The sequence below is a fragment of the Dendrobates tinctorius genome, unplaced genomic scaffold (assembly GCF_039654945.1).
Source record: "Dendrobates tinctorius isolate UK_male_01 unplaced genomic scaffold, ASM3965494v1 ptg000019l, whole genome shotgun sequence".
NCBI lineage: Eukaryota > Metazoa > Chordata > Amphibia > Anura > Dendrobatidae > Dendrobates > Dendrobates tinctorius.
Genome location: NW_027361687.1, coordinates 66,196,801 through 66,219,011, shown reverse-complemented (window position 1 = coordinate 66,219,011; position 22,211 = coordinate 66,196,801). Strand labels below are relative to the sequence as shown.

Here is a 22,211-nt window from a genome sequence, read left to right as displayed (position 1 = left end):
CAGGTCCGGACCTGTGTGTGGGTGATTGGGTGTGGTTAGCTACTAAAAACATAAAACTCAAAATTCCATCATTGAAATTGGGTCCAAGGTTTATTGGCCCTTTTAAGATTGCTGCCATCATTAACCCGGTTGCTTATCGGTTGGAACTTCCTGCGGTATACAAAATACACAACGTGTTTCACAGGGCTTTATTGAAAAAGGTGGTAGGCTCTGTGGACACGACGCCGATGCCACCTCCAGTCATGGTGGATGGCGATTTAGAGTTTGAAGTCTCCAAGGTGGTGGACTCTCAAGTACTGCGCCGTACTCTTCAGTATTTAGTACACTGGCGGGGGTATGGTCCAGAGGAGAGGTCTTGGGTACCAGCCACGGACATACATGCGGATCGGCTGGTCAGTTCGTTTCACCGCCGTCATCCGGACAAGCCAGGTCCTATGAGTCTTGAGGGCCCTGGGGTCCCTCGTAGAAGACGGGGTACTGTCATGTCGGACGCCATTCACACCACAGCGTCCAGCAGGCAGCGGTAGTTCCATCTCCGTCCACTATAGCCTCAGTGGCGCCGGCTTGATTTTACTCAGGTTATTGGGGGTTAATCTAGCTGGAAATCAGGTGGGATGTTTGGTCACGCCCACGGTCTTTAAATAGTCGTGCTGGCCTATGGGCGTCGCCGATTATAGCTTGTGTTTTATGCCAAGTGGTTCCGGTCTGGAGAGGAGGTGTTGGAGAGAGAAATTCGTAGCTGGTGGCGTATGATCCGTTGTTACCTTTTCGCTTACCTATATTTGTGTTTTGTTTCACCCTGTTCACATTACGGTATTGTCCTGTGTGTATGCGGCGCGGTGCGGTTTAAGTTCTCCCTGTCTGTCATTACTGTGTGTGCTTTGGTGGTTTGACGACTCACTGGGTGGAGGGTTCAGCTTAGGGCTGAGCAGGAGATAAGGAAAGGTTGGAGGCTCAGGCATTTGCACCATTAGCAAAAACCCTGGGTTGAGGGTCAGTCAGGGTTTTCCCTAGTTGGAGGGACTCCGCAGGGGCCCCGGGTATTTCAGCCTTCTTTGACCTAAGCCCCGCGTAACACAGACGGGTGGTCAGTTCAGCAATTTCGTCTTCTAGTTGCTGGCGGTTCATTCCGGAGTTTGGGTTGGAGCCGTCAGCCATGGCGCCAGGGAGATCCGTTTCCCCGTGCTCTGCAGGCCTCCTTCCTTCACTCTCCAAAATGGCGTTCTGGCGTTCTTTTTCCTGCCTCGGCCCCTTTCCCGCCACTGGCTTCTTCTGCCCCTCCTTCCAGGGGTGGCGTCTTCTTCCAGCGCCTCCATACCAAGCCAGTATACGAACCCCTTGGGGGGTGGGCCATGTATCTGTCACATAGTAATTCAGGCAGGGAAGGCCCAATACTCTTCGCGGTCTTTTCCTAGGACCTCCGATCTCTTCACGCCCTTCTTCTCCGCGCCAGCGGCCATTTCTAATGTCCACTTTACAGTCTATTAAATCAGGTCTTCTACAGATTTTCAAAAGTCCAAAGTCTCACAAATTTCAGGCGCACAGAACCTGATGGTATCGGGTCTCGTCATCCTGTTCGTGACGTCAAAATTGGGTCGCCCTCCCAGGGCCGTGGGGTACTCGGTACCGGGCCGGTGTCGGTGGGATGTGTCACAGCAGCGGTGACCCGGTCCGTGGCCCTGGGTGCCCAAGTAATGGGGGAAATGTAATGGTGTAATGGAATAGTTCGTGACGCCACCTGTGGTGTTTGGCAAGCAAGATGTTAAGCCAACGCTGCGTGCAGATCCTCTGGGGCTGATGGTGTGTTGCAGCATAGATGGTATAGCTCCCCACAGTTGAAGCTGTAACCCGAGGGCAGTGTGTAGGCGCAGGTAGTGTAAAGGATGATACCCAGATGTAGCGGTGCTGACGGTGTTGGCGCACAATGACTGGAAGACACCAGGGCTTGTAGTTCCAAAGCTTTACACACAGTTCGTGGTACACACTGGTGCCTGCCTCCGTGCAGTGTCCTCCGGGGCAGAGACTCAATCAACCTCCCGGGAAAGTCAGGGTTCTCCTCTCCAACACTCTGCCAACATGTACCTCTCCTGAATGACTCCTCTATTGCGCCTTTTAGTGTGAAGAGCTCCAGTACCGTGGTACTCTGAAGTTCCTCCTGTCAGATGTTCCTAACAACTCTCCTTGTACGGCAGGCAGACAGCTGTAGCCTACTTCGGGGACTCCCGTTATCCTGAGTCCCGGCTCCCTATACAGATGCTGTTGTGCCCCAAGTCTTGTATGGGAGTAATGCATTTACAGCCAACTACTCCACCGGTGTCTGCTGCAGAACCGTAAGTGTCCATACAACCTCGGGGACCGGGCCCCGGCCTTGCGCTGAGAACCTATAGGCAGGGTTCCTCTTCCAACCCACCGCTCCTCTCTGTTCTCCTACTCCTTCATTCCGCGCTGTTCCTTCTCTTTTATGGAAGCTTAGGCTGCAGTTCTACGTCTTTCTCCTTCTGTTCCCTTCCCGTGCCAGCTGGCTCAGGTCACTGAGGCAGCTGCAGCACTCCTTCCTCCATCCCTTCTTCCAGGGATCCCCACTCCTCCCGAGTGGCTTCCTTCCTCACTGACCACCTGTCAGTCTGATCTCCAGACTGAGCCCTCAGACTGATCTGTATTCTAAACTTTCCCACTCTTTTATATCTAACTCCACCCACCTCCCAGCACATCTCGTGTTACAAAGCAAGGACTCACGAAAGGTGCTCTGCTACCCTCTAAGCATGGAGCCGCAATGTGGTCAGTGCTGAACTATCCTGTGTGTGGGATGCAGGTGTTGGAGTGTGGAAAGGAGTTCCCAACTTACCTAGGTGGTGGGGCACTACACCTTAGGAGAAGGTGCAGTACCTCTGTGGCGACTGAGCCTCTGGGGCGCCACATATGCTTGAGTTTTAATATAAATCCTTGTCTACTTTCCTGTAGTGCGATCTTATAGATCTTTGTAATAGTTCTTTTGGTTTTGCCTGATGTCGGGTCCTTGCTTGCAGCGCCACGTCCTATCATCGCGTGCTGCGCTACTTTCTTATATAGCGATCATGCAGTCTTCCTGACATAGCCCTCTTTATTTCTGATGTCGGATCTCTGCACACTGCGCTGCGTCTGGCTGCAGTTCAAGATAATATACTGGGTACTCATGTAATAAATTTATAATATATGGAACTAATGAATTGTTGAACTTATAATTAAGTTTTTGATATTCTGTCAGGTCATTATTATTATTTATTCACAGAGGTGTGGGAGGTTTTTTTCCAGTGCAAAATCCCACTTAAGACATAGAAATTTTAATGAAGGCATCTGGAATCCCTTATTAATTTTAATTACTATATGAAATAAATACACAGATGTAGTTTACACCATGCTCCAATGTTTTTAAGTGTCATAGAGTTTTTGTTTTTTTTTTAATGAAACCCATTGATGTATTGTGTCTCAGGGTTCTTTGGATCACTGAAATCAATCTCAGATACCTGTGATAATTAGTTTGCCATGTGAGCACAATAAAAGGAAAACTGGATGTTCCACATTATTGAGCAGGCCACAGTTTTCAAGTAACATGGGAAAGAAAAAGAATCTCTCTGCTGCCGAAAAGCATCAAATAGTGCAATGCCTTGGTCAAGGGATGAAAACCTTAGATATTTCCCAAAAACGTAAGCGTGATCATCATACTGTTAAGAGATTTGTGGCTGATTCTGAGCACACGTGTTAGTGCTGATAAAGGCAGAATGAGGAAGGTTTCTGCCAGGCAAGTTCATCGGAATAAGGCTAGTTTCACATTTGCGGATGGAGGGCTGCGGACTTCCTCCGTGAAGCCCCGCCCCCACTGCGCCTCCTCAGGTTAGCTCCTCCTATTTCTGCATGCAGCTTCATGCGGCCTGCGTACCCTATCTTTAACATTGGATACACAGGCCATGCCGCAGTATGCGGATGCTGCCACATGGGTCGTTTTGACGGTGCGGTGCCCCCATAAAATTCCAACCTGATGCGTTCTTCAATGGTCGCCGCACCGTTAAAATGACGCATGCGGCGGCATCCGCATACTGCGGCATGGGCTGTGTACCCAATGTTAAAGATAGGGTACGCAGGCCACATGAAGCTGCATACAGAAATAGGTGGAGCTAACCGGAGGAGGCATGGCGGGGCTTCACGGAGGAAGTCCGCAGCCCTCCGTCCGCAAATGTGAAACCAGCCTAAGAGAGCAGCTGCTAAAAAGCCATTACAAACCAGCAAACAGATATTTGAAGCTGCTGATGCCTCTGGAGTCCCTCGAACTTCAAGGAGTAGGATGCTTCAAAGACTTGCTGTGGTGCATAATCCTACTATTCAGCCACCCCTAAACAGTGCTCATACATGAAGACTAATTTTCAAACATTCTCGTTTACTGATGAGTGTCAAGCAACCCTGGATGGTCCAGATGGATGGAGTAATGGATGATTGGTGGATGGTCACCATGTCCCAACAAGGCTGCAACGTCAGCAAGGAGGTGGAGGAGTCATGTTTTGGGCCGGAATCATTGGGAAACAACTGGAACCTTTAAGGTTCCTGAAGGTGTGAAAATGACCTCTGCGCAGTATATAGAGTTTCTGACTGACAACTTTCTTCCGTGGTATAAAAAGCAGAAACATGCCTTCAGGAGCAAAATCATCTTCATGCATGACAAAAGAATATTTAGAATTGAGAGTCCTCAGTGGTTGATACCTTTTAATGGCTAACTGAAAAGATGGCAACACATTGCAAGCTTTCGAGACTACTCAGGTCTCTTCATCAGGCTAGACTAATACAACATCTGAAGAATCACATTTATACACAAGACAGCACAGAAATAATGGCAATAGATAAGACAAGTGATGTGAAGCAGAATTGTCATTATGGGAGAGGGATAAGCATAAATATTGGAACAGTTCATAGATAATTATGCTTATCCCTCTCCCATAATGACAATTCTGCTTCACATCACTTGTCTTATCTATTGCCATTTTTTCTGTGCTGTGTTGTGCATAAATATGTGATTCTTCAGATGTTGTATTAGTCAATGCCTGATGAAGAGACCTGAGTAGTCTCGAAAGCTTGCAATGTTTTACCATCTTTTCCTTTAGCCATCAAGAGGTATCAACCACTGAGGACTCTCAATTCTAAATATTCTTCTATCTACTGCAGGGGTGGGGAACCTTTTTTCTGCCGAGGGCCATTTGGAATTTTATAATAGAGTTCGGGGGGCCGCATAAAATTATTAATAATGATGAGCGAGTATACTCGTTGCTCGGGAATTCCCGAGCATGCTCAGGTGTCCTCTGAGTATTTTGGCGTGCTCGGAGTTTTAGTTTCTGTCGATGCATTTGCATGATTTTCAGCTGCTGGACAGCCTGAATACATGTGGGGATTCCTTAACAAACAGGCATTTGGCTGTCCAGCAGCCATAAATCATGCAGTTGAGACGATGAAAACTAAATCTCCGTGGACACCAAAATACTTGGAGGACATCCGAGCATGCTCAGGAAAGCCCGAGCAACGAGTATACTCGCTCATCACTCATTAATAACTTAAACATTAGCCAACTATATTTGGTCCCCAATAGGCAGGTAAATGTCCCCATTAGGCAGCACAGGTCCCCATTAGGCAGGCAAATGTCCCCATTAGGCAGCACAGGTCCCCATTAGGCAGCACATACTGACCTGGTGTTGGAGTGGTCCAGTGAGTACACAGTGACGGAAGTAAGTCCCGCTGACCAGGCCTCCTGGATGGCCCCCAAGCCCCGCACCGCACACACAGCAGAAGACTTTCACCACCGCACCGTTGACCGGGGTGATGAAGAAGGCAGGCCACAAACAGAGTCCAGCGCCACTCACACTGGGTAGAGGCACGCGGTGACTCCTCCAGCTCCAGATACCCATGATTAGCCGGTATCAGTGTGCAGGGGCCGCTGGGGTCCGGCGGGGTGTGCTCAGTCCCTGTCAGTGCATGCACGTAGCAGTGAGTGGGATCCGGTGGGAGGGGCTAGGAAGCAGAGCTATGGGCATAAAAGGAGATAAACTCATGGTTTGGCCACAATCTTCCCCTGACCGCAACCCTATAGAGAACCTTTGGAGTATCATCAAGCAAAAGTTCTATGAGGGTGGGTGGCAGTTCACATCAAAACAGCAGCTCTGGGAGGCTATTCTGATTTCATGCAAATAAACACAAGCAGAAACTCTCCAAAAACTCACAAGTTCAATGGATGCAAGAATTGTTAAGGTGATATCAAAGAAGGGTTCCTATGTTAACATGTAACTTGGCCTGTTAGGATGTTTTGGAGTTAAATAGCTTTTTTGTTCAGTGAATGTGACCTCCTAATGCGGCAAAATCCACAAATGAGCATTTTCAGTTCTTTAAAACATATCAAATGTTTAGAAATTCTACTGTGCCTAATAATTTGGAACAGTGCATTTTGAGTTTTTCTTCATTTTGGAGATTATACTGTTATCATTGAGAGGTTTCTTCAATAAAATTTGATGTATACTCTAACGGGTGATGACTTTTATTAGATTGACAGTCATTTGCACCGACCATTTAGGAAAATCAGAGAAAAAAATAATTTGCATAATAATTTGGAACATGGTGTAAGAGCCCACTTTACATTTAATAATGTCCAGAGTCTCCTCCCCTGTACAGCTCCCCTATCCACAGTATAATGCCCCCTCACTGTATACATACTGACCCCTTAGTATCCCCCAAACTGTTTGATGGCTCCAGCACTGTATGATGGCCCCCTCACTGTAATCTCCACACTGTATGATAGCCACCTAGATAGCCCCCATATAGTATAATACACTAGATAGTCCTAAATATAGTATAATGCAGCCCCCATAGGCAGACTCTATAGAGTATAATGCAGCCCCCCAAGCAGACTCTATAGTATAATGCAGCCCCCCATAAGCAGACTGTAATATAAGGCAGCCCCCCACCTATAGGCAGACTGTAATGTAAGGCAGCCCCCCACCTATAGGCAGACTGTAATGTAAGGCAGCCCCCCACCTATAGGCAGACAGTAATGTAAGGCAGCACATCCCTCCACCTATAGGCAGAAAGTAATGTAAGGCAGCACCCCCCCTCACCTATAGGCAGACAGTAATGTAAGGCAGCACCCCCCCACACACACACCTATAGGCAGACAGTAATATAATGCACCCCTGTACAAAACAAAAAAAGGTAGGACTGTCCCACAAGGGTTGCCGTGACGTGGCATAATGGCTTGTACATTATTTTGATCAAAATTATGTTAACTAAATACCCTTATTATTATTTTTGCCTTCATGCAATTTTTGCAATTTATTTTTTACTTTTTTTTCTAGGATATTTGCTTTGTGTTTTGTTTTTGGTTTCTTATGTGTAAAGGTCATGTGTTCATATGCATTTACATTTTGCATACACATTAATTTACTTTTTCAGCTCAGACAAAGTTTCTCTTATAATTTGGAACATGGTGTAAATATTAATTTTATTTATATTAATTTTATTTATTAATAAAAGTATTTGGTTTTTAATGATATACAACATTTTTAATGATATACAACATTTTTCCCTTCTCTTTTTTCCTTGGAGGAATTTTTTCAGTTGTTTGAGTGTGGTCCGTTTGACTATGCCTCTGCTAGGTTGGTCTCGTGTCTAGGAATCCTTTTGTAAATTTTTGTAGACTGGTTTGTGTCCTCTTCCTTTTCCTTCTTCCCTTTTTCTATATCTATCTATCTATCTAAATATATCTATATATATATATATTGTGAGGTAGCGCTGTCATTTGGGTAGGGGATACTCGCTTGCAGCCACAAAAACCAGATCCGGCACGGGTTTTCCATAAAACCATAACTCCATGCGGTTTATTCAGCAGCATAAACGAAAGCAAGCAACATAAAGTTAATTTAACAGGATAGCGTCCATAACAGAGTTTCCCTCTGTAAACCCTGTGGTCACACAGGGTGTGCAATGTCCAGCACACAGGTTCTCTTAGCCTCACAGTTATAACCCCTCAGGATTACCTCACGGCTGCTTCTCCAGACTGCAGACATTCATTCCGTCCCCTGGGAACTCTCAGATGCTGGCAGCCATTACACACAGCCACTTCACAGGCTGTTAACCAGGAAGCTCCATCTCAGCAGGACCTTCCACACTGGACCAACTAGGTCCCAGCATTCACCACCTATGACATACCCTGGCCACCATATATGGTTCGTAGCCACGCCCACCGGGTCACATGACTATGACCTCATCACAGGTCCTTGACCCACTCAGTCTTTTACTATAGTGTACTAAACACACCCCCTGGGTGGGTTTGTAGGTAGCTAGGTTCGCCCGTTTCCCTAGTTACCTGGAGACTTCTCCCTGACACATTGAAACAACACCTCAGCAATATCATTGCTGATCAACACACACACCTAAGTCTCCAACTCAAGGCCACCCACCTTGAGATACATAACGGTCCTTCAGGATTCTGCCATTCATCCTCTCTCTTGGGACATCCACACAGCGCCCCCTAGTGGACACAGTGGTTACTACACCACATACCTCCCCCTTTGTTCAAACCTGTGGGGTTGAACACACAGCATAACCCCAGGATCTCGAGACCGGGCACTCATTACACCTTGCCCCACAGGTCGAGAGAACCGTCTCCATCTGTCATACGGCCTCATCTCTATGTTAGGCCTCCGCCGCCCCCAGCGTCAGAATATTGGCCCTGATCCCTGATCTTTGGCCCTCCAGTTACAGTCTGTCTGCGTCATCAGACTGTTTAGTCATCCCATTCCTTTCTCTGTCTGTTCCGTTCCCCGACCAGCTCCCTCGGTTGGTACGGTCATAAGTCTTAGTTAAGCCTATTGTCTGGCCTGAGTCTGACTCATTCAGCGTTTCACAGGAACTACGGTCTCTCAACGTCATCCTGCCAGTCGAGCTACCACCTGCTGACATTTTTCGGCCATCTGCCATGTCACTTCTTGGAGGAACCATTCGGGTCCTTACATCTTGGGTTGAAGGCAGCCACCACCTGGTGTCCCGTGCCTCTTTATTGATTCACCGATGGTCCCGCCTCAAGTGCTCAATCTCTTTTCAGGTACCCCACTTGATACTCTAAGAGCATCCGAAAGTTTCTCAGGCTTTCCACGGAGCCAACCACCAGGATGGGAATCCTACCCTCTCCACTGGATACCTGGTCTTCATCATCAGGAGGGATCCTCACCGCACCGGAGATATTGACAAGGTCTTGCATTACCTTCCCGGATCTTCCAATGATTCTCCCAATCAGAGCTTTGTATACCGGAACCACATCTTTCCGCAAACCCAGCCAATCCATAGCCTCCCTTGCTAACTCTAGGCGCCAAGCAGCCTTCACATTACTCCGCCTGATCAGCTGTTTGGCGTGGAGACATTGTAGATGCATCTCTTTCAGGACAGCTACTCGGTTTGATGTATCTTCTCTGGCTGATACTATCACCAACTGCCGAGTCTCAAGTGCCCAGTGCACCTTACACGCTTTGACCGCCTCTTTGAAAGCCTCATGCACACCTTCATCAGCACAGGCTTCTTGCATGTCTTCTGGTACATCAATCAAAGACTGGAAGGTTGTGGTCTTGCTCTCTTCCTGGACCGAAGGCTCTGGCTTTGTTCTTCCACTGTCTCTTTTATTAACTGTATCTCATGATCTTGTTCTCTTTTGGCCAGCATGTGTTGCACCACTACCTCTTTAATTATATTGTCAAAGGGTACCACTGGGTCAGTCCTATCAGTCGAGTGAAACCTCCAGTTACCGTCCACCAATGTGTCTCGTCCAGTCATCTCATCTCCCAGCCCACCATCCGTCATGTCACGAGACGTCAGGTCAGTAAGTTGGGCAGATGTACCTCTTCTTCGGGTCAGTTCTACCTCTGACTTGTCCATGTCAGGAACCGTCACCGTCTCAATATCTGCTGCCCCACAGTCGAAACATTTCCATCGTCCGACCCTGCGTCATCAAACAAAACAAAGTCCCAGCCCCTCTCCAAGGCATAGACTAAGTCCCATGGTATCCCGCTCCCTTGTCACTCAACGCTATGGGACGGGTCAAACATTACTCTATCTACCCCATAGTTCACCATGACCCCATGTTTACAGCGAACCTGGACCATTTTCTCAGTCAACCAGAAAGTGAGCGAAGTTCCTGTCAGAGTCACCTGACTCTTTGAGTCCAGCCGACCAGAGACTCTTTTTCGGCGCAACATCACAGTACACACCTGCGGCCCATCGTTACTATCTGGAAAGACTAGCCCACATTCTGAGCAAGTCATACACACACACTGCGGTTCCCCTGACATACCCACTGAGGTGCCCAGTGCTGTTATTTCTTCAAACTCGGCCCCTTTCTGGACCACCACCTAACTTTTGGTCGCCACCCCCTCCTGGGACTCCACCCCTTTTTGGGTTACCCCCCACAATTTGGGTCATTGCCCCCCTCTGGGACTCCACCTCTTTTTGGGTTACCACCCCAGTTCAGCAATGATATTGCTGAGGTGTTGTTTCAATGTGTCAGGGAGAAGTCTCCAGGTAACTAGGGAGATGGGTGGACCTAGTTACCTACAAACCCACCCAGGGGGTGTGTTTAGTACACTATAGTAAAAGACTGAGTGGGTCAAGGACCTGTGATGAGGTCATAGTCATGTGACCCGGTGGGTGTGGCTACGGACCATATATGGTGGCCAGGGTAGGTCACAGGTGGTGAATGCTGGGACCCGGTTGGTCCAGTGTGGAAGGTCCTGCTGAGATGGGGCTTCCTGGCTAACAGCCTGTGAAGTGGCTGTGTGTAATGGCTGCCAGCATCTAAGAGTTCCCAGGGGAGGGAATGAATGTCTGCAGTCTGGAGAAGCAGCTGTGAGGTAATCCTGAGGGGTTATAACTGTGAGGCTAAGAGAACCTGTGTGCTGGACATTGCACACCCTGTGTGACCACAGGGTTTACAGAGGGAAACTTTGTCATGGACGCTATCCTGTTAAATGAACTTTATGTTGCTTGCTTTGGTTTATGCTGCTGAATAAACCGCATGGAGTCATGGTTTTATGGAAAACCAGTGCCGGATCTGTTTTTTTGTGGCTGCAAGTGAGTATCCCCTACCTGAATGACAGCGCTACCTCACAATATATATATATATATATATATATATATATGATATATAAACATGATTATTTTATGTTGCTGTTTTATACAAAAGAATAGGATCTGTTAAAATCATGTGATAAATGTATAGGTCATTATATGAACTTTGACTTTTTCTTTGACATGTGACTCTTGGCTCCAGTTTTTTTAAAATGTCAAATGTATTTAACCAGCGAACAACGCTATTGTATTTTTATATCATCCCCTGAGGAAGAGGTGTTTAAACTTCGAAATGCGGTGGGATTATGAATAAATCATCATTCTCTTTTATGAATAACTGATCCTGAGTCATGTTTAGCAGCACAATAAATCCACGAAAAGCTTCACTAATCTGAATATGATTGTTAATTATGGCATTACACAATGATCGGTAACTTTGCTTTTCATCTACTCATAAACTTCAGTCACACATAGATATGCATTCAAAAATATTGGATTCCTATTAGCTCTCGGAGAGTATTTTTTGGAAGGGAACGTTGCCAATGAGTATCATTTTGCTATCTCTGAAAGCAATAACCTTAAAAGAGTTGTCTCAAGTTTGGAAGTTATTCCTTTTCCATAGCAGAAGGGATAACTTCTCAATTGCTGGGGTCTTTTAACGCAAACACAGCCTTAGTAATGTCAAAGTGACCTTAACATATATGGATAAGGATAAACATATGGTAGCTGTTTTCACTGCACACACTTTCTGAAATGTTTATTTAGTGTTTTATAGTTTTTTTTTCTCTCTATCTCTATTGCGAAGCTGTGATAACTTTTCACTATCTTAATTGATCACAAAACGGCTGCTGCATTCTCAGCTATGATAGTTCCTCCTGATTGGTTGTAATATCAAATGTCATGTGACAGCTGCAAAGCATTATAGGGAGGCCAGGGGTCATGGTGCAAAATGATGGAAAGCATTTTTTGGGGCAAATCGCAAATGACTTGAGTTTTCTGGGTTCAAGAACTTTGACACAAATTCAATTCAAATCAAGTCATGAGCTCAGGCTGAGAGGTGATCTTCTCAGATCATTTTAGCTGGATTACACCTTTACCATACGATTTAAAAATAAATTTGGTAAATTCCTATTGTTATTTATTCTTCTCTCTTGTAGAGCTGTTTAATCAATCGGAGACAGAAGTGACTTCAAAGCCAGGTGATTTATTTAGCTAAAAGCAAGAAATTTCACCTGAATCCTCCACCAGCTCTTCTTTTGAATATTAATTTGTATATACTGGTCAGAAATGATATAAGGTTAAATATTCAAGTCTTCATTCCTAATTGTGGAGCTCTCTGTGGGCTCTTGGGTTACAGGGCTTGATAAATCTTACCCACTGCAACGATTGAGAGCAAACAGCAGCAAGAATGGCAACTGCAAAGTAACTGTGTCCTGTCCAGCACAAAAATTAAGGGTATGCACACGCAGTTTTTTTTACAGTGGGTATACTCCAAAAACTTGTAAAACAACTTGCTGATCAAATATTCAGTCTTTTGAGCATTTTTCTTCCTCTTCAAGTTTTGGAAAACACCTACTGGGATGAGAAAAGAAAGTTCTTGTCAATCCTCTGTAGTGTCTCCCGGTGGCAAACATTCCAAACTAGACAATATCCAACTAGGGCTATGTGGTCACGGTGTCTTTTTGATGATTTTCTAGAGAAGAAACTGGCTACAGTATGTGCGCGTGGAGTTTTTTTGGTGATTTTCAGAGTGGAAACTGAGCGGAAACTCCCAAGTTTTCAAGTTTTGAAAAGGATTTGGAGAGTTTCCTTTCAGTTTACGCTCATTGCTCCAAAACCTTATAAAAGAATTATGTGTGCAAATAGTCACTGACTAAAAACTTAGTTTTTGAGGAGTTATAAGAATTAAGAAAGTCACTACTCAGTTTCTGCTTCAAAAACCCTTAAAAAACTCTGTGTGAATAACACCAACAGAGCCTAAAAGGCAATAAAAACTGCTTTAAGAAAAGAAAAAAAACTTGAAAAACTTATTAATGATGGCTACTGAACTGAAATGAAAAAAAAAAAACTATCTGTGGTTATGTGCATATGGAGCATTTTGGAGTTTTCTGAGCATAAACGCAGTTTTTGAGGAGTTTAGAGATTTGGAGGGGTTTTGTATTTATTTTTCCATACAGTTTCCGCTCCAAAAACTCTTCAAAAAATTTTGTGTGTCCATAGCCCAAAAAAATAAGTTTTAATAGAAAATTCATTGTGTTTTTGGTCGCTCGCCAAATAAACTTTGTGTGCATAAACCCTAAAGCCATTATGATTTATTAGGTTATGTTACAAAACAGTATGCATCCATAAAAATTGGTTAAATGTTTCATCGGTTTCCTATAGAGATAACTTATTGCTTATCCCCTTCTGGTCCGGTGTCTGTAAGTTTGAGCTTTGTGGGACAGGAGCATTTGAATAAAACTACAAAATTTATTTTTAAGATCTGCTACAGTATGAACATTTCTGGAATGAAATCTAATATTAGAAACATTTAGGCTATGTGCCCACGTTGCGTGTTAAAATGCACACTAAAAACAGGACTCCTTCCCAGAAATCGCGCGTTTTTTTTCCGCGCGATTTCACTGCGATTCTGTTCGCGGTTTTACCGCGATTTTCTCAAGCACTTTCCAAGCGATTTGAAGCATCGCTTGGAAAGTGATTGACAGGTTGGTTACACTCGTCAAACATAGTGTTTGACAAGTGTGAGCAGCTTTTTACTATTGAGGCCGCCTATGCGGCCTCAATAGTAAAAGATAGAATGTTAAAAATGATAAAAAAAATAAAAAATCGGGGTATATTTACCTTCCGACGTCCCGCGCTGCCATCCCGGGCCTCAGCGTTCCCAGTAATGCCTTGCGAGACCTGTGATGATGTTGGTCTCGCGTTACTATAGCGATCTCGCGAGACCACGTCATCACAGGACCTTGCCGCAAGGCATTACTGGGAACACTTAGGCCGGGAATGCAGCGCGTGACGCCGGAAGGTAAATATACCCCGATTTTTTATTTTTTATTCTTTTTTTTTACAGGGGTATGGTACCCAGGGCCTGGAGGACAGTCTCCTCTCCTCCACACCGTGGGTACCAACCGCACATGAGACGCTTAACTTCCCGCATGGTGGGCATAGCCACATGCGGGAAGTAAGCGATTCTCATGCATTCCTATGGGTGCGGAATCGCGGCAATTCTTTGCGATTCCGCACAAAAGAATGACCATGCTGCGATTTTTTTCCGCCATGCGATTCCCCCCGCGGAAAAAAGCGCAGCATTAGCACAGCATGTGCGGAATGCCATAGGAATGCATGGGGGGCGTTCTGTACACGATTTTTAAACGTTTTCGCGCTGAAAATCGCGGCAAAAACGCTTAAAAATCGCATCGTGGGCACAGAGCCTCAATATGTCAGAATAGAAAGTTACAAGGTGAGGAAGTTACTATAAAGATCAGACACCTAAATATGATTCTGCTCAACGGCATTCATATTTAAGATCTGAAATTAGTTATCAGATGAGTGCCCCCTTTAAGTGGCACCAAAACTATTGGCAGAGTCAACTTGAGATACATTGCCGATACTGAACTAGAAAATAGGTGCTACTTCAAACATGGAAGAGTACATGTGGAACAATACCATGCAGCGCTGTACCTGATACATTAGTAGCTCATTCTACTTCCGGAGGGAGCTAAGATTTACTGATCCTATTTTTGAACCAGGAGTTTTGCATAGGTATATTTCTTACCTAGGTTTGCTTTCTCCTGTTTGTATAGTTAAATAAATACAGTGGTTGCAAAAGTATTCACCCCTTTAGATTTCTACCTATTTTCTTACATTACAATTTGTGTCTAAATATTTTTTTAATCCGATGTGTGATGCATCAGCACTAAAAAGTTGGTGAAGTGAGAAAATATAGGCACAATTGAAATTTATGGGATCAAATAACTAAAAATTGGTATGTGCATATGTATTCACCCCTTTTGCTATGGAGCCCCTAAGAATTTCTGGTGCAAGCAATTCCCTTCATAAATCCCATGTTTAGTGACAGAACATCCCCCTGTGTGCAATCTAAGTGTCACATGTCTGTCAGTATACAGTGGGTACGGAAAGTATTGAGACCTCTTTAAATTTTTCAAGCTTTGTTTCATTGGAGCCATTTGGTAAATTCAAAAAAGTTATTTTTTTTCTCATTAATGTACACTCTGCACCCCATCTTCACTGAAAAAAAACAGAAATGTAGAAATTTCTGCAAATTTATTAAGCAAAAACTAGTATTCAGACCCTTTGCTCAGTATTGAGTAGAAGCACGTTTTTGAGCTACTACGGCCATGAATCTTCTTGGGAATGATGCAACAAGTTTTTCACACCTGGATTTGGGGATCCTCTGCCATTCTTCCTTGTAGATCCTCTCCAGTTCCGTTGGTGGACAGCAATTTTCAGATCTCTCCAGAGATGCTCAATTGGGTTTAGGTCAGGGCTCTGGCTGGGTCAGTCAAGAATGGTCACAGAGTTGTTCTTAAGCCACTCCTTTATTTTAGCTGTATTCTTAGGATCATTGTCTTGTTGGAAGGTGAAACTTCAGCCAAGTCTGAGATCCAGAGCACTCTGGAAGAGGTTTTTATTCAGGATATGTCTGTACTTGGCTGCATTCATGTTTCCTTCAATGGCAACCAGTCGTCGTGTCCCTGCAGCTGAAAAACACCCCCATAGCATGATGCTTCCACCACATTTCACTGTTGGGATAGTATTGGGCAGGTGATGAGCAGTGCCTGGTTTTCTCCACACACACCGCTTAGAATTATCACCAAAAAGGTCTATCTTCATCTTATCAGACCAGAAAATCTTATTTCTCATAGTTTGGGAGTCCTTCATGTGTTTTTTTTTTAGCAAACTCTATGCGGGCTTTCATATGTCTTGCACTGAGGAGAGGATTCTGTTGGGACACTTTGCCATAAAAGCCCGACTAGTGGAGGGCTGCAGTGATAGTTGACTTTGTGGAACTTTCTCCCATCTCCCTACTGCAACTGTGGAGCTCAGCCACAGTGATCTTGGGGTTCCTCTTTGCCTCTCTCACAAAGGTTCCTCTCCCACGATTGCTCAGTTTGGCTGGACGGCCAGGTCTAAGAAGACTTCTGGTTGTCCCAAACGTCTTCCATTTAAGGATTATGGAGGCCACTGTGCTCTTCGGAACCTTGAGTACTACAGAAATTCTTTTGCAACCTTGGCAGATCTGTGCCTTGCCACAATTCTGTCTCTGAGCTCCTTGGCCAGTTCCTTTGACCTCAAGATTCTTAGTTGGTCTGACATGCACTTTGAACTGAGGTCTTATATAGACAAGTGTGTGTGTGGCACCCCCAGGAGTATGTGTGGCGCCCCTGAGACTCAGTCGCCACAGAGGTACTGCACCTTCTCCTAAGGTGTAGTGCCCCACCATCCAGGTAAGGTGGGAACTCCTTTCCACACTCCAACACTCGCACCCCACACAACAGGGTAGTTCTGCACAACCACATTGCGGCTCAGTGCTTAGAGAGTAGCAGAGCACCTCTGGTGGTTCCCTGCATGGAACACTGGATGTGCTGGGAGGTGGGTGGAGTTTAGATATATAAAAGAGTGGGAAAGTGTAGAATTAGGGGTTCAGTCAGTAGGACAGTCAGGAGAGTCTGAGGACGGGTCTGAGAAGAAGGAGTGCTGCAGCTGCCACAGTGATCTGAGCGAGCTGGTACGGGAAAGGAACAGGAGAAAAACGTAGAACTGCAACCTAAGCTTCCATAAGAGGGAGAAGGATCAGTACGGAACGAAGGAGTAGGAAAACAGAGAGATGTGGGTTGGAAGAGGAACCCTGCCTATAGGTTCTCAGCGAAAGGCCGGGGCCCGGTCCCCGAGGTTGTATGGACACTTATGGTTCTGCAGCAGACATTGGTGGAGTAGTTGGCTGTAAATGCACTACTCCCAACTAAGACTCGGGGCACAACAGCAACTGATTAGAGAGCCAGGACTCCGGAGGAGGGAGTCCCCGAGAGAGGCAACAGCTGTCTGCCATACGAGTAGAATTCTTAGGAACATCTGACAGGAGGAACTCCAGAGTACTACGGTACTGGAGATCTTCATACCTTAAGGCGCAATAGAGGAGTCGTTCAGGAAAGGTACATGTTGGCGAAGTTTTGGAGAGGAGCTTTCCATCTGGCCTGGAGGTTGGCTGAGTCTCTGACCTGGAGGACAGGGCCCGGAGGCAGGCACCCTTGTGTACCGCAGACTGTGAGTAAAGCTTTGGAACTGCAAGCTCCGGTGTCCTCCATTCATTCTTGCGCCAACCCACTCAGCACCGCTACATCTGGGTGCCTTTCCACAACCCTTACAACTACACTGCCCTGGGACACCAGCCCTGCCTGTGGAGGGCTATACCATCACTGCTGCATCCTACCATCTGTCCCAGAGGATCTGTCTGCAGCGTCGGCTTAACACCTCCCTTGCCGAGCACCACAGGTGGCGTCACGAACTATTCTATTCGACATTAACTACATATACATTCCGCCATTGACTTGGGCGCTCAGGGCCACGGACCGGGTCACCGCTGCTGTGACACATTCTCCCTGACACCGGCCCAGTACTGAGTACCCCACAGCCCTGGGAGGGCGACCCTTATGGTCGCCACAGTGGCATTACCCTCCTCCTAGGGAGTGTGATGTCATGCTTGGAAGCAATGAAGGGTCTCTCTATCAGACAAATACAGCACACAGCACAGTTCCCACTCCAGACCAGCAGAGGGAGCTCTGAACCAAACTGGGGGAGGAGCTGCTCTCTGGGGCCAGGAAAGGGAAGTTAGTTGAGTTCTATGGAGAGGGAAAAGAGTGCAGACGTGGAGAGAGGAGCTGGAGGATTGAGCAGAATTCAGGCTCACTTCTAGCTGTAGCGCATGGTCCAGAGTCCAGTATCCGAGGTTGTATGGATGCTGATGGTTCTGCAGCAGAAACCGGAGGAACAAGAGGCTGTAAATGCTCTGTTCCCAACTAAGACTCGGAGGCACAGCAGCAACTTGTGTGAGCCAGAAAAAGGAGGCTACGGCTGTCTGCCATACGAGGGGAGTTCTAAAGAGAGCAAGCAAGGGGAATTTCAGTGTAATTCAGTACTGCAAGTGCCTCAGATAAGCGCTAGAAAGGAGACTACACAACTCATCTGCATAGAGAGATTCCTAAGTTGCTCCCAGGCTGATCAACTCCTGTTCCATCTGTAATCTGGGTCCTGAACTGCACTTACAAAGCAGAGTAAAGGTAAAGAAAACTGCACCCTGTTGTGTCATTGCCTTCTTCCTGCAACCCCTTCAGCACTGCACCCTCTTCCTCAACACCTATTACTACTGTCCTGAGACTACAGCTCTACCTGTGGGGAGCTCTTACATCTTGCTGCCTTATATCATCTGTCCCAGAGGATCTGCCTGCAGCGTTGGCTTAACCCCTTCATTGCCAAGCACCACAGGTGGCGTCATGTATCATCCACCTATAAACTTTATTCAGCCACCTTTCACCCCTTTTGCATGGACGCCCACGGCCACGGACCACGTCACCGCCACCGTGACACATCCCTCTGAGACACCGGCCCGGTACCGAGTAACCCCACTGCCCTGGCGGGCGATCCATGTGCCTTTCCAAATCAAGTACTATCAGTTTAATTAAACACAGCTGGACTGCAATGGAGTAGAACCATCTCAAGGAGGATCACAAGGAAATGGACACCATGTGTCTTAAATATGAGTGTCTGAGAAAAGGGTCTGAATACTTATGACCGTGTGATATTTCAGTTCTTGATTTCTAATAAATTTGCAAAAATTTCTACATTTCTGTTTTTTTTCCAGTCAAGATGGGATGCAGAGTGTACATTAATAAGAAAAAAATGAATTTTTTGAATTTACCAAATGGCTGCAATGAAACAAAGAGTGAAAAATTTAAAGGGGTCTGAATACTTTCCATACCACTGTATACACTTCACCTTTTCTGAAAGGCCACAGAGGCTGCAACACCATTAACAAGAGGCACCACTAACCAACCAACCAACACCATGAAAACCAAGGAGAACTCCAAACACCACCATGAAGAGCAAGGAGATCTCCAAACAACACCATGAAGGCCAAGGGGATCTCCAATCAACATCATGAAGACCAAGGAAATCTCCCAACAAGTCAGGGACAAAGTTGATGAGAAGTATAAGTCAGGATTGGGCTAAAAAAAATATCACAATCTCCAATGATCCCCCAGAGCACCATCAAATGGATAAAACATGGTACAACAAACCTCAGCCTGAGCAAGGAGGGCATTAATCAGAGAGGCACCACAGAGACCAAAGGTAGCCTTGAAGGAGCTGTAGAGTTCCCAAGCAGAGACTGGAGTATTTGTCCATACTACCACAATAAGCCGTACACTCCATAAAGGTGGCCTTCATGGAAGAGTGGTCAGAAAAATGCCTTAACTTAAACACAAAAATTGTAAGGCTAATTTTGAGTTTGCCAAAAGTCATGTGGGAGACTCCTGAAATATATGGAGGAAGGTGCTGAAAAATTTAACTTTTGACTGATAAACACTGTCTGGCGCCACACCAACGCAGCTCATCACCCCAATGACACCATCCCCACAATGAATGAAACATGGTGGTGGTAGCATCATGCTGTAGGGATGTTTTACGGCAGCAAGGACAGGGAAAAGGGTACAAGTCGAGGGGAAGATGAATGATGCAAAATACAAGGATATTCTTGAGCAAAACCTGTTTCATTTTGTCAGTGATTTCAGACTGAAAAAACAGTACTGAAGAGATCCATGGTCCATCCGTATGTGACATCCATTTGCTGTCTGTGCGTCACATCCTTGTGCTGTCCGTATTCATGTATCCGTGTGCTGTCTGAGTGACACGTATGGAATGAAATGCAGAATACAAATTAAAGAGTATTAGGTATTAAAGATGTTCAAAGATACAGTGTGGTAGATCGGCTCACTCGGCTGCACACAGAGGTAGATACAGGTACACTGTGGCTTTAAGAACTTCCTTTGGTGTAATATAGGCTGCATAAACTAAGGTGTAGAAAAGCAAATACAGCCCTCTGGGCAAAAACACGAAAACAAAATGGTGAAAGAAAAACACAGTCCTTCTGAGAGCGGGGTTCTTCTCGCTCATTGCTTGGAGAACACACACACAGTTTAAGTTTTAGCCTACAACACGGGCACAAGCACTTTCCTGGAGTGCTTCCTCTCAAGGTACACTGGACATTGTGACCTTTGAAAGCCAGCTACTTAAGCCCCAGACCATGTGACTCCTCTATCATGTGACTGATCACATGACTGTGACATCACACAGGTCCTGTCAGGTCACGGTGATGTCACCTCTGCAGGTGGAGATAAGGTGGACACTCTCCCTCCCACTCTATGGATGTCCACATACAACCAGCCAAAGTATGCAACTTTAACTTAAGCCTCTCAACATTTTAGTGTGCTGGAGGAAAATACTCTGGCTTTATGTCCCCCTATAAATTCTTACCAGCAAAGGCTATACAGACAGCTGTGGGTTTATATTAATAGCAAGGAAAGGAGCCATGGATATTGGCCCCCTCCAAGGCTAATAACACTAGCCCTCAGTGACCCCAGAAATGACACATCAATAAGATGTGCCAAATCTGGCACTTAGCCTCACTCGTCCCTCATTTTTCATGAAGTCATCCGTGTGTTATCAGTGTGTGGCACACATTTTGTCTGTTGTGCGCGTTAAAAACTGATGTCTGCAGGTTTTTCACATGGACACACGGTCCGTGTGAAAAACCTGACATGTGTGCACCACCATTGAATATAATGGGTGTGTGAGTGCCTGTATTTGCAGTCCTTAAAAAACAGATGGCATACGGACATAAAAAACAGACAATAATAATAATACATTTTATTTCTATAGCGCCAACATATTCCGCAGCACTTTACATTATACAGGGAACTTGTACAGACAATAGATAACAATAATCACATAGATCATAACAGATACCAAGAGGAATGAGGGCCCTGCTCGCAAGCTTACAATCTATGAGGAAAAAGGTAGACACGAAAGGTGGGTGGTAACAATTGCCCTACAGAAGAAATGTGAAGGGGACCTAATTTTTAAGGAGCTAAAGCAGTTTTAACTTAAGGAATGGGCAAAAACCCCAGTGGGAAGCTCACAGATTCTTATCCAAAGCAACTTGCAGCAGTAATCGGAGCAAAAAAAGGCTCTACAAAGTACTGACTTTAAGGGGGCGAATAGTTATGCACACCGAAGCTTTCAGTTATTTTGTCCTATTTGTTGCTTGTTTCACAAGAAAAAAAAATGTTCACAGTTGTAGGCATGTTCTTCACATGAATTAATGCAAACCCTAAATGGATTGTTAGTTAGGAAAACACCAAAAATGTAAAAATGTCAAGGGGGTGAAGACTTTTGCAAGCCACTGTAATAATTTCAGGGTAGTTGTAATAAAAGTGATGGAAATAGTGGTCATTTAGTTCTTTTTCTGTTTTGTTAAAGGAACAAGTCACGTTATCACAGCAGTTGCGGTGACTTCATTGGTTTTAATCCTATTCCTCATCGTCACAGCCCTGATTTTCCTGTACAGAACAAAGCAGTTTCCTTTGCCTGTTAATAACCACCAGTCATCAAAAGGTAACTGATACATAAAAATCCTGAAAAGGGAAGAAAAGTACTATATTCATAAACTCTTAGTGATATATAAAACTGCAGATGTAGAGCTATTGCATTAACATTTAAGTGCCGAAAGATAAAGACTAAACCCAATTACATCAGGAGCAATCCAATACCTAATGCGTAAAAAGAAGATGGCTCGACTCTACCTAAACTGCAGATATCAATGGATAAAGGATCTGCCATATTCTATAATTCGTTATCATGGCTTAACCATCAGAAGGAGAGATGTTTTGGCCTCTGACTGTTAACCCCTTTCCGACATTGGGCGTAATAGTCGGACTCCCTGTGCCAGAGCCCACACATTTCCGGGCACATGACAGCTGATATATATAGCTGACGTGCCCGCAACAGCCGCGGGTGGA

The 22,211-nt window shown here is 45.4% G+C and overlaps 2 protein-coding genes across 3 annotated transcripts in view; one reads left to right on the top strand and one right to left on the bottom strand.

The window, feature by feature from the left end:
• LOC141083021 (high affinity immunoglobulin gamma Fc receptor I-like) overlaps nt 1-22,211 on the top strand; it is a 62,414-nt gene that overhangs the window by 31,126 nt on the left and 9,077 nt on the right. The window contains exons 6-7 of the mRNA XM_073567162.1: nt 12,279-12,320; nt 21,673-21,807. Coding sequence (XP_073423263.1) covers nt 12,279-12,320; nt 21,673-21,807 — 177 coding nt within the window. The remainder of the gene's footprint in view (nt 1-12,278; nt 12,321-21,672; nt 21,808-22,211) is intronic.
• METTL25B (methyltransferase like 25B) overlaps nt 12,306-22,211 on the bottom strand; it is an 81,111-nt gene continuing 71,205 nt past the window's right edge. Inside the window, exon 10 of one of the 2 annotated variants that reach the window (XM_073567159.1) lies at nt 12,306-12,696. The gene's annotated coding sequence lies outside the window, so the exon portion shown is untranslated. Of the gene's footprint in view, nt 12,697-21,045; nt 21,828-22,211 lie in introns of those variants that run through there. The other variant, XM_073567161.1, reaches the window with a different exon arrangement.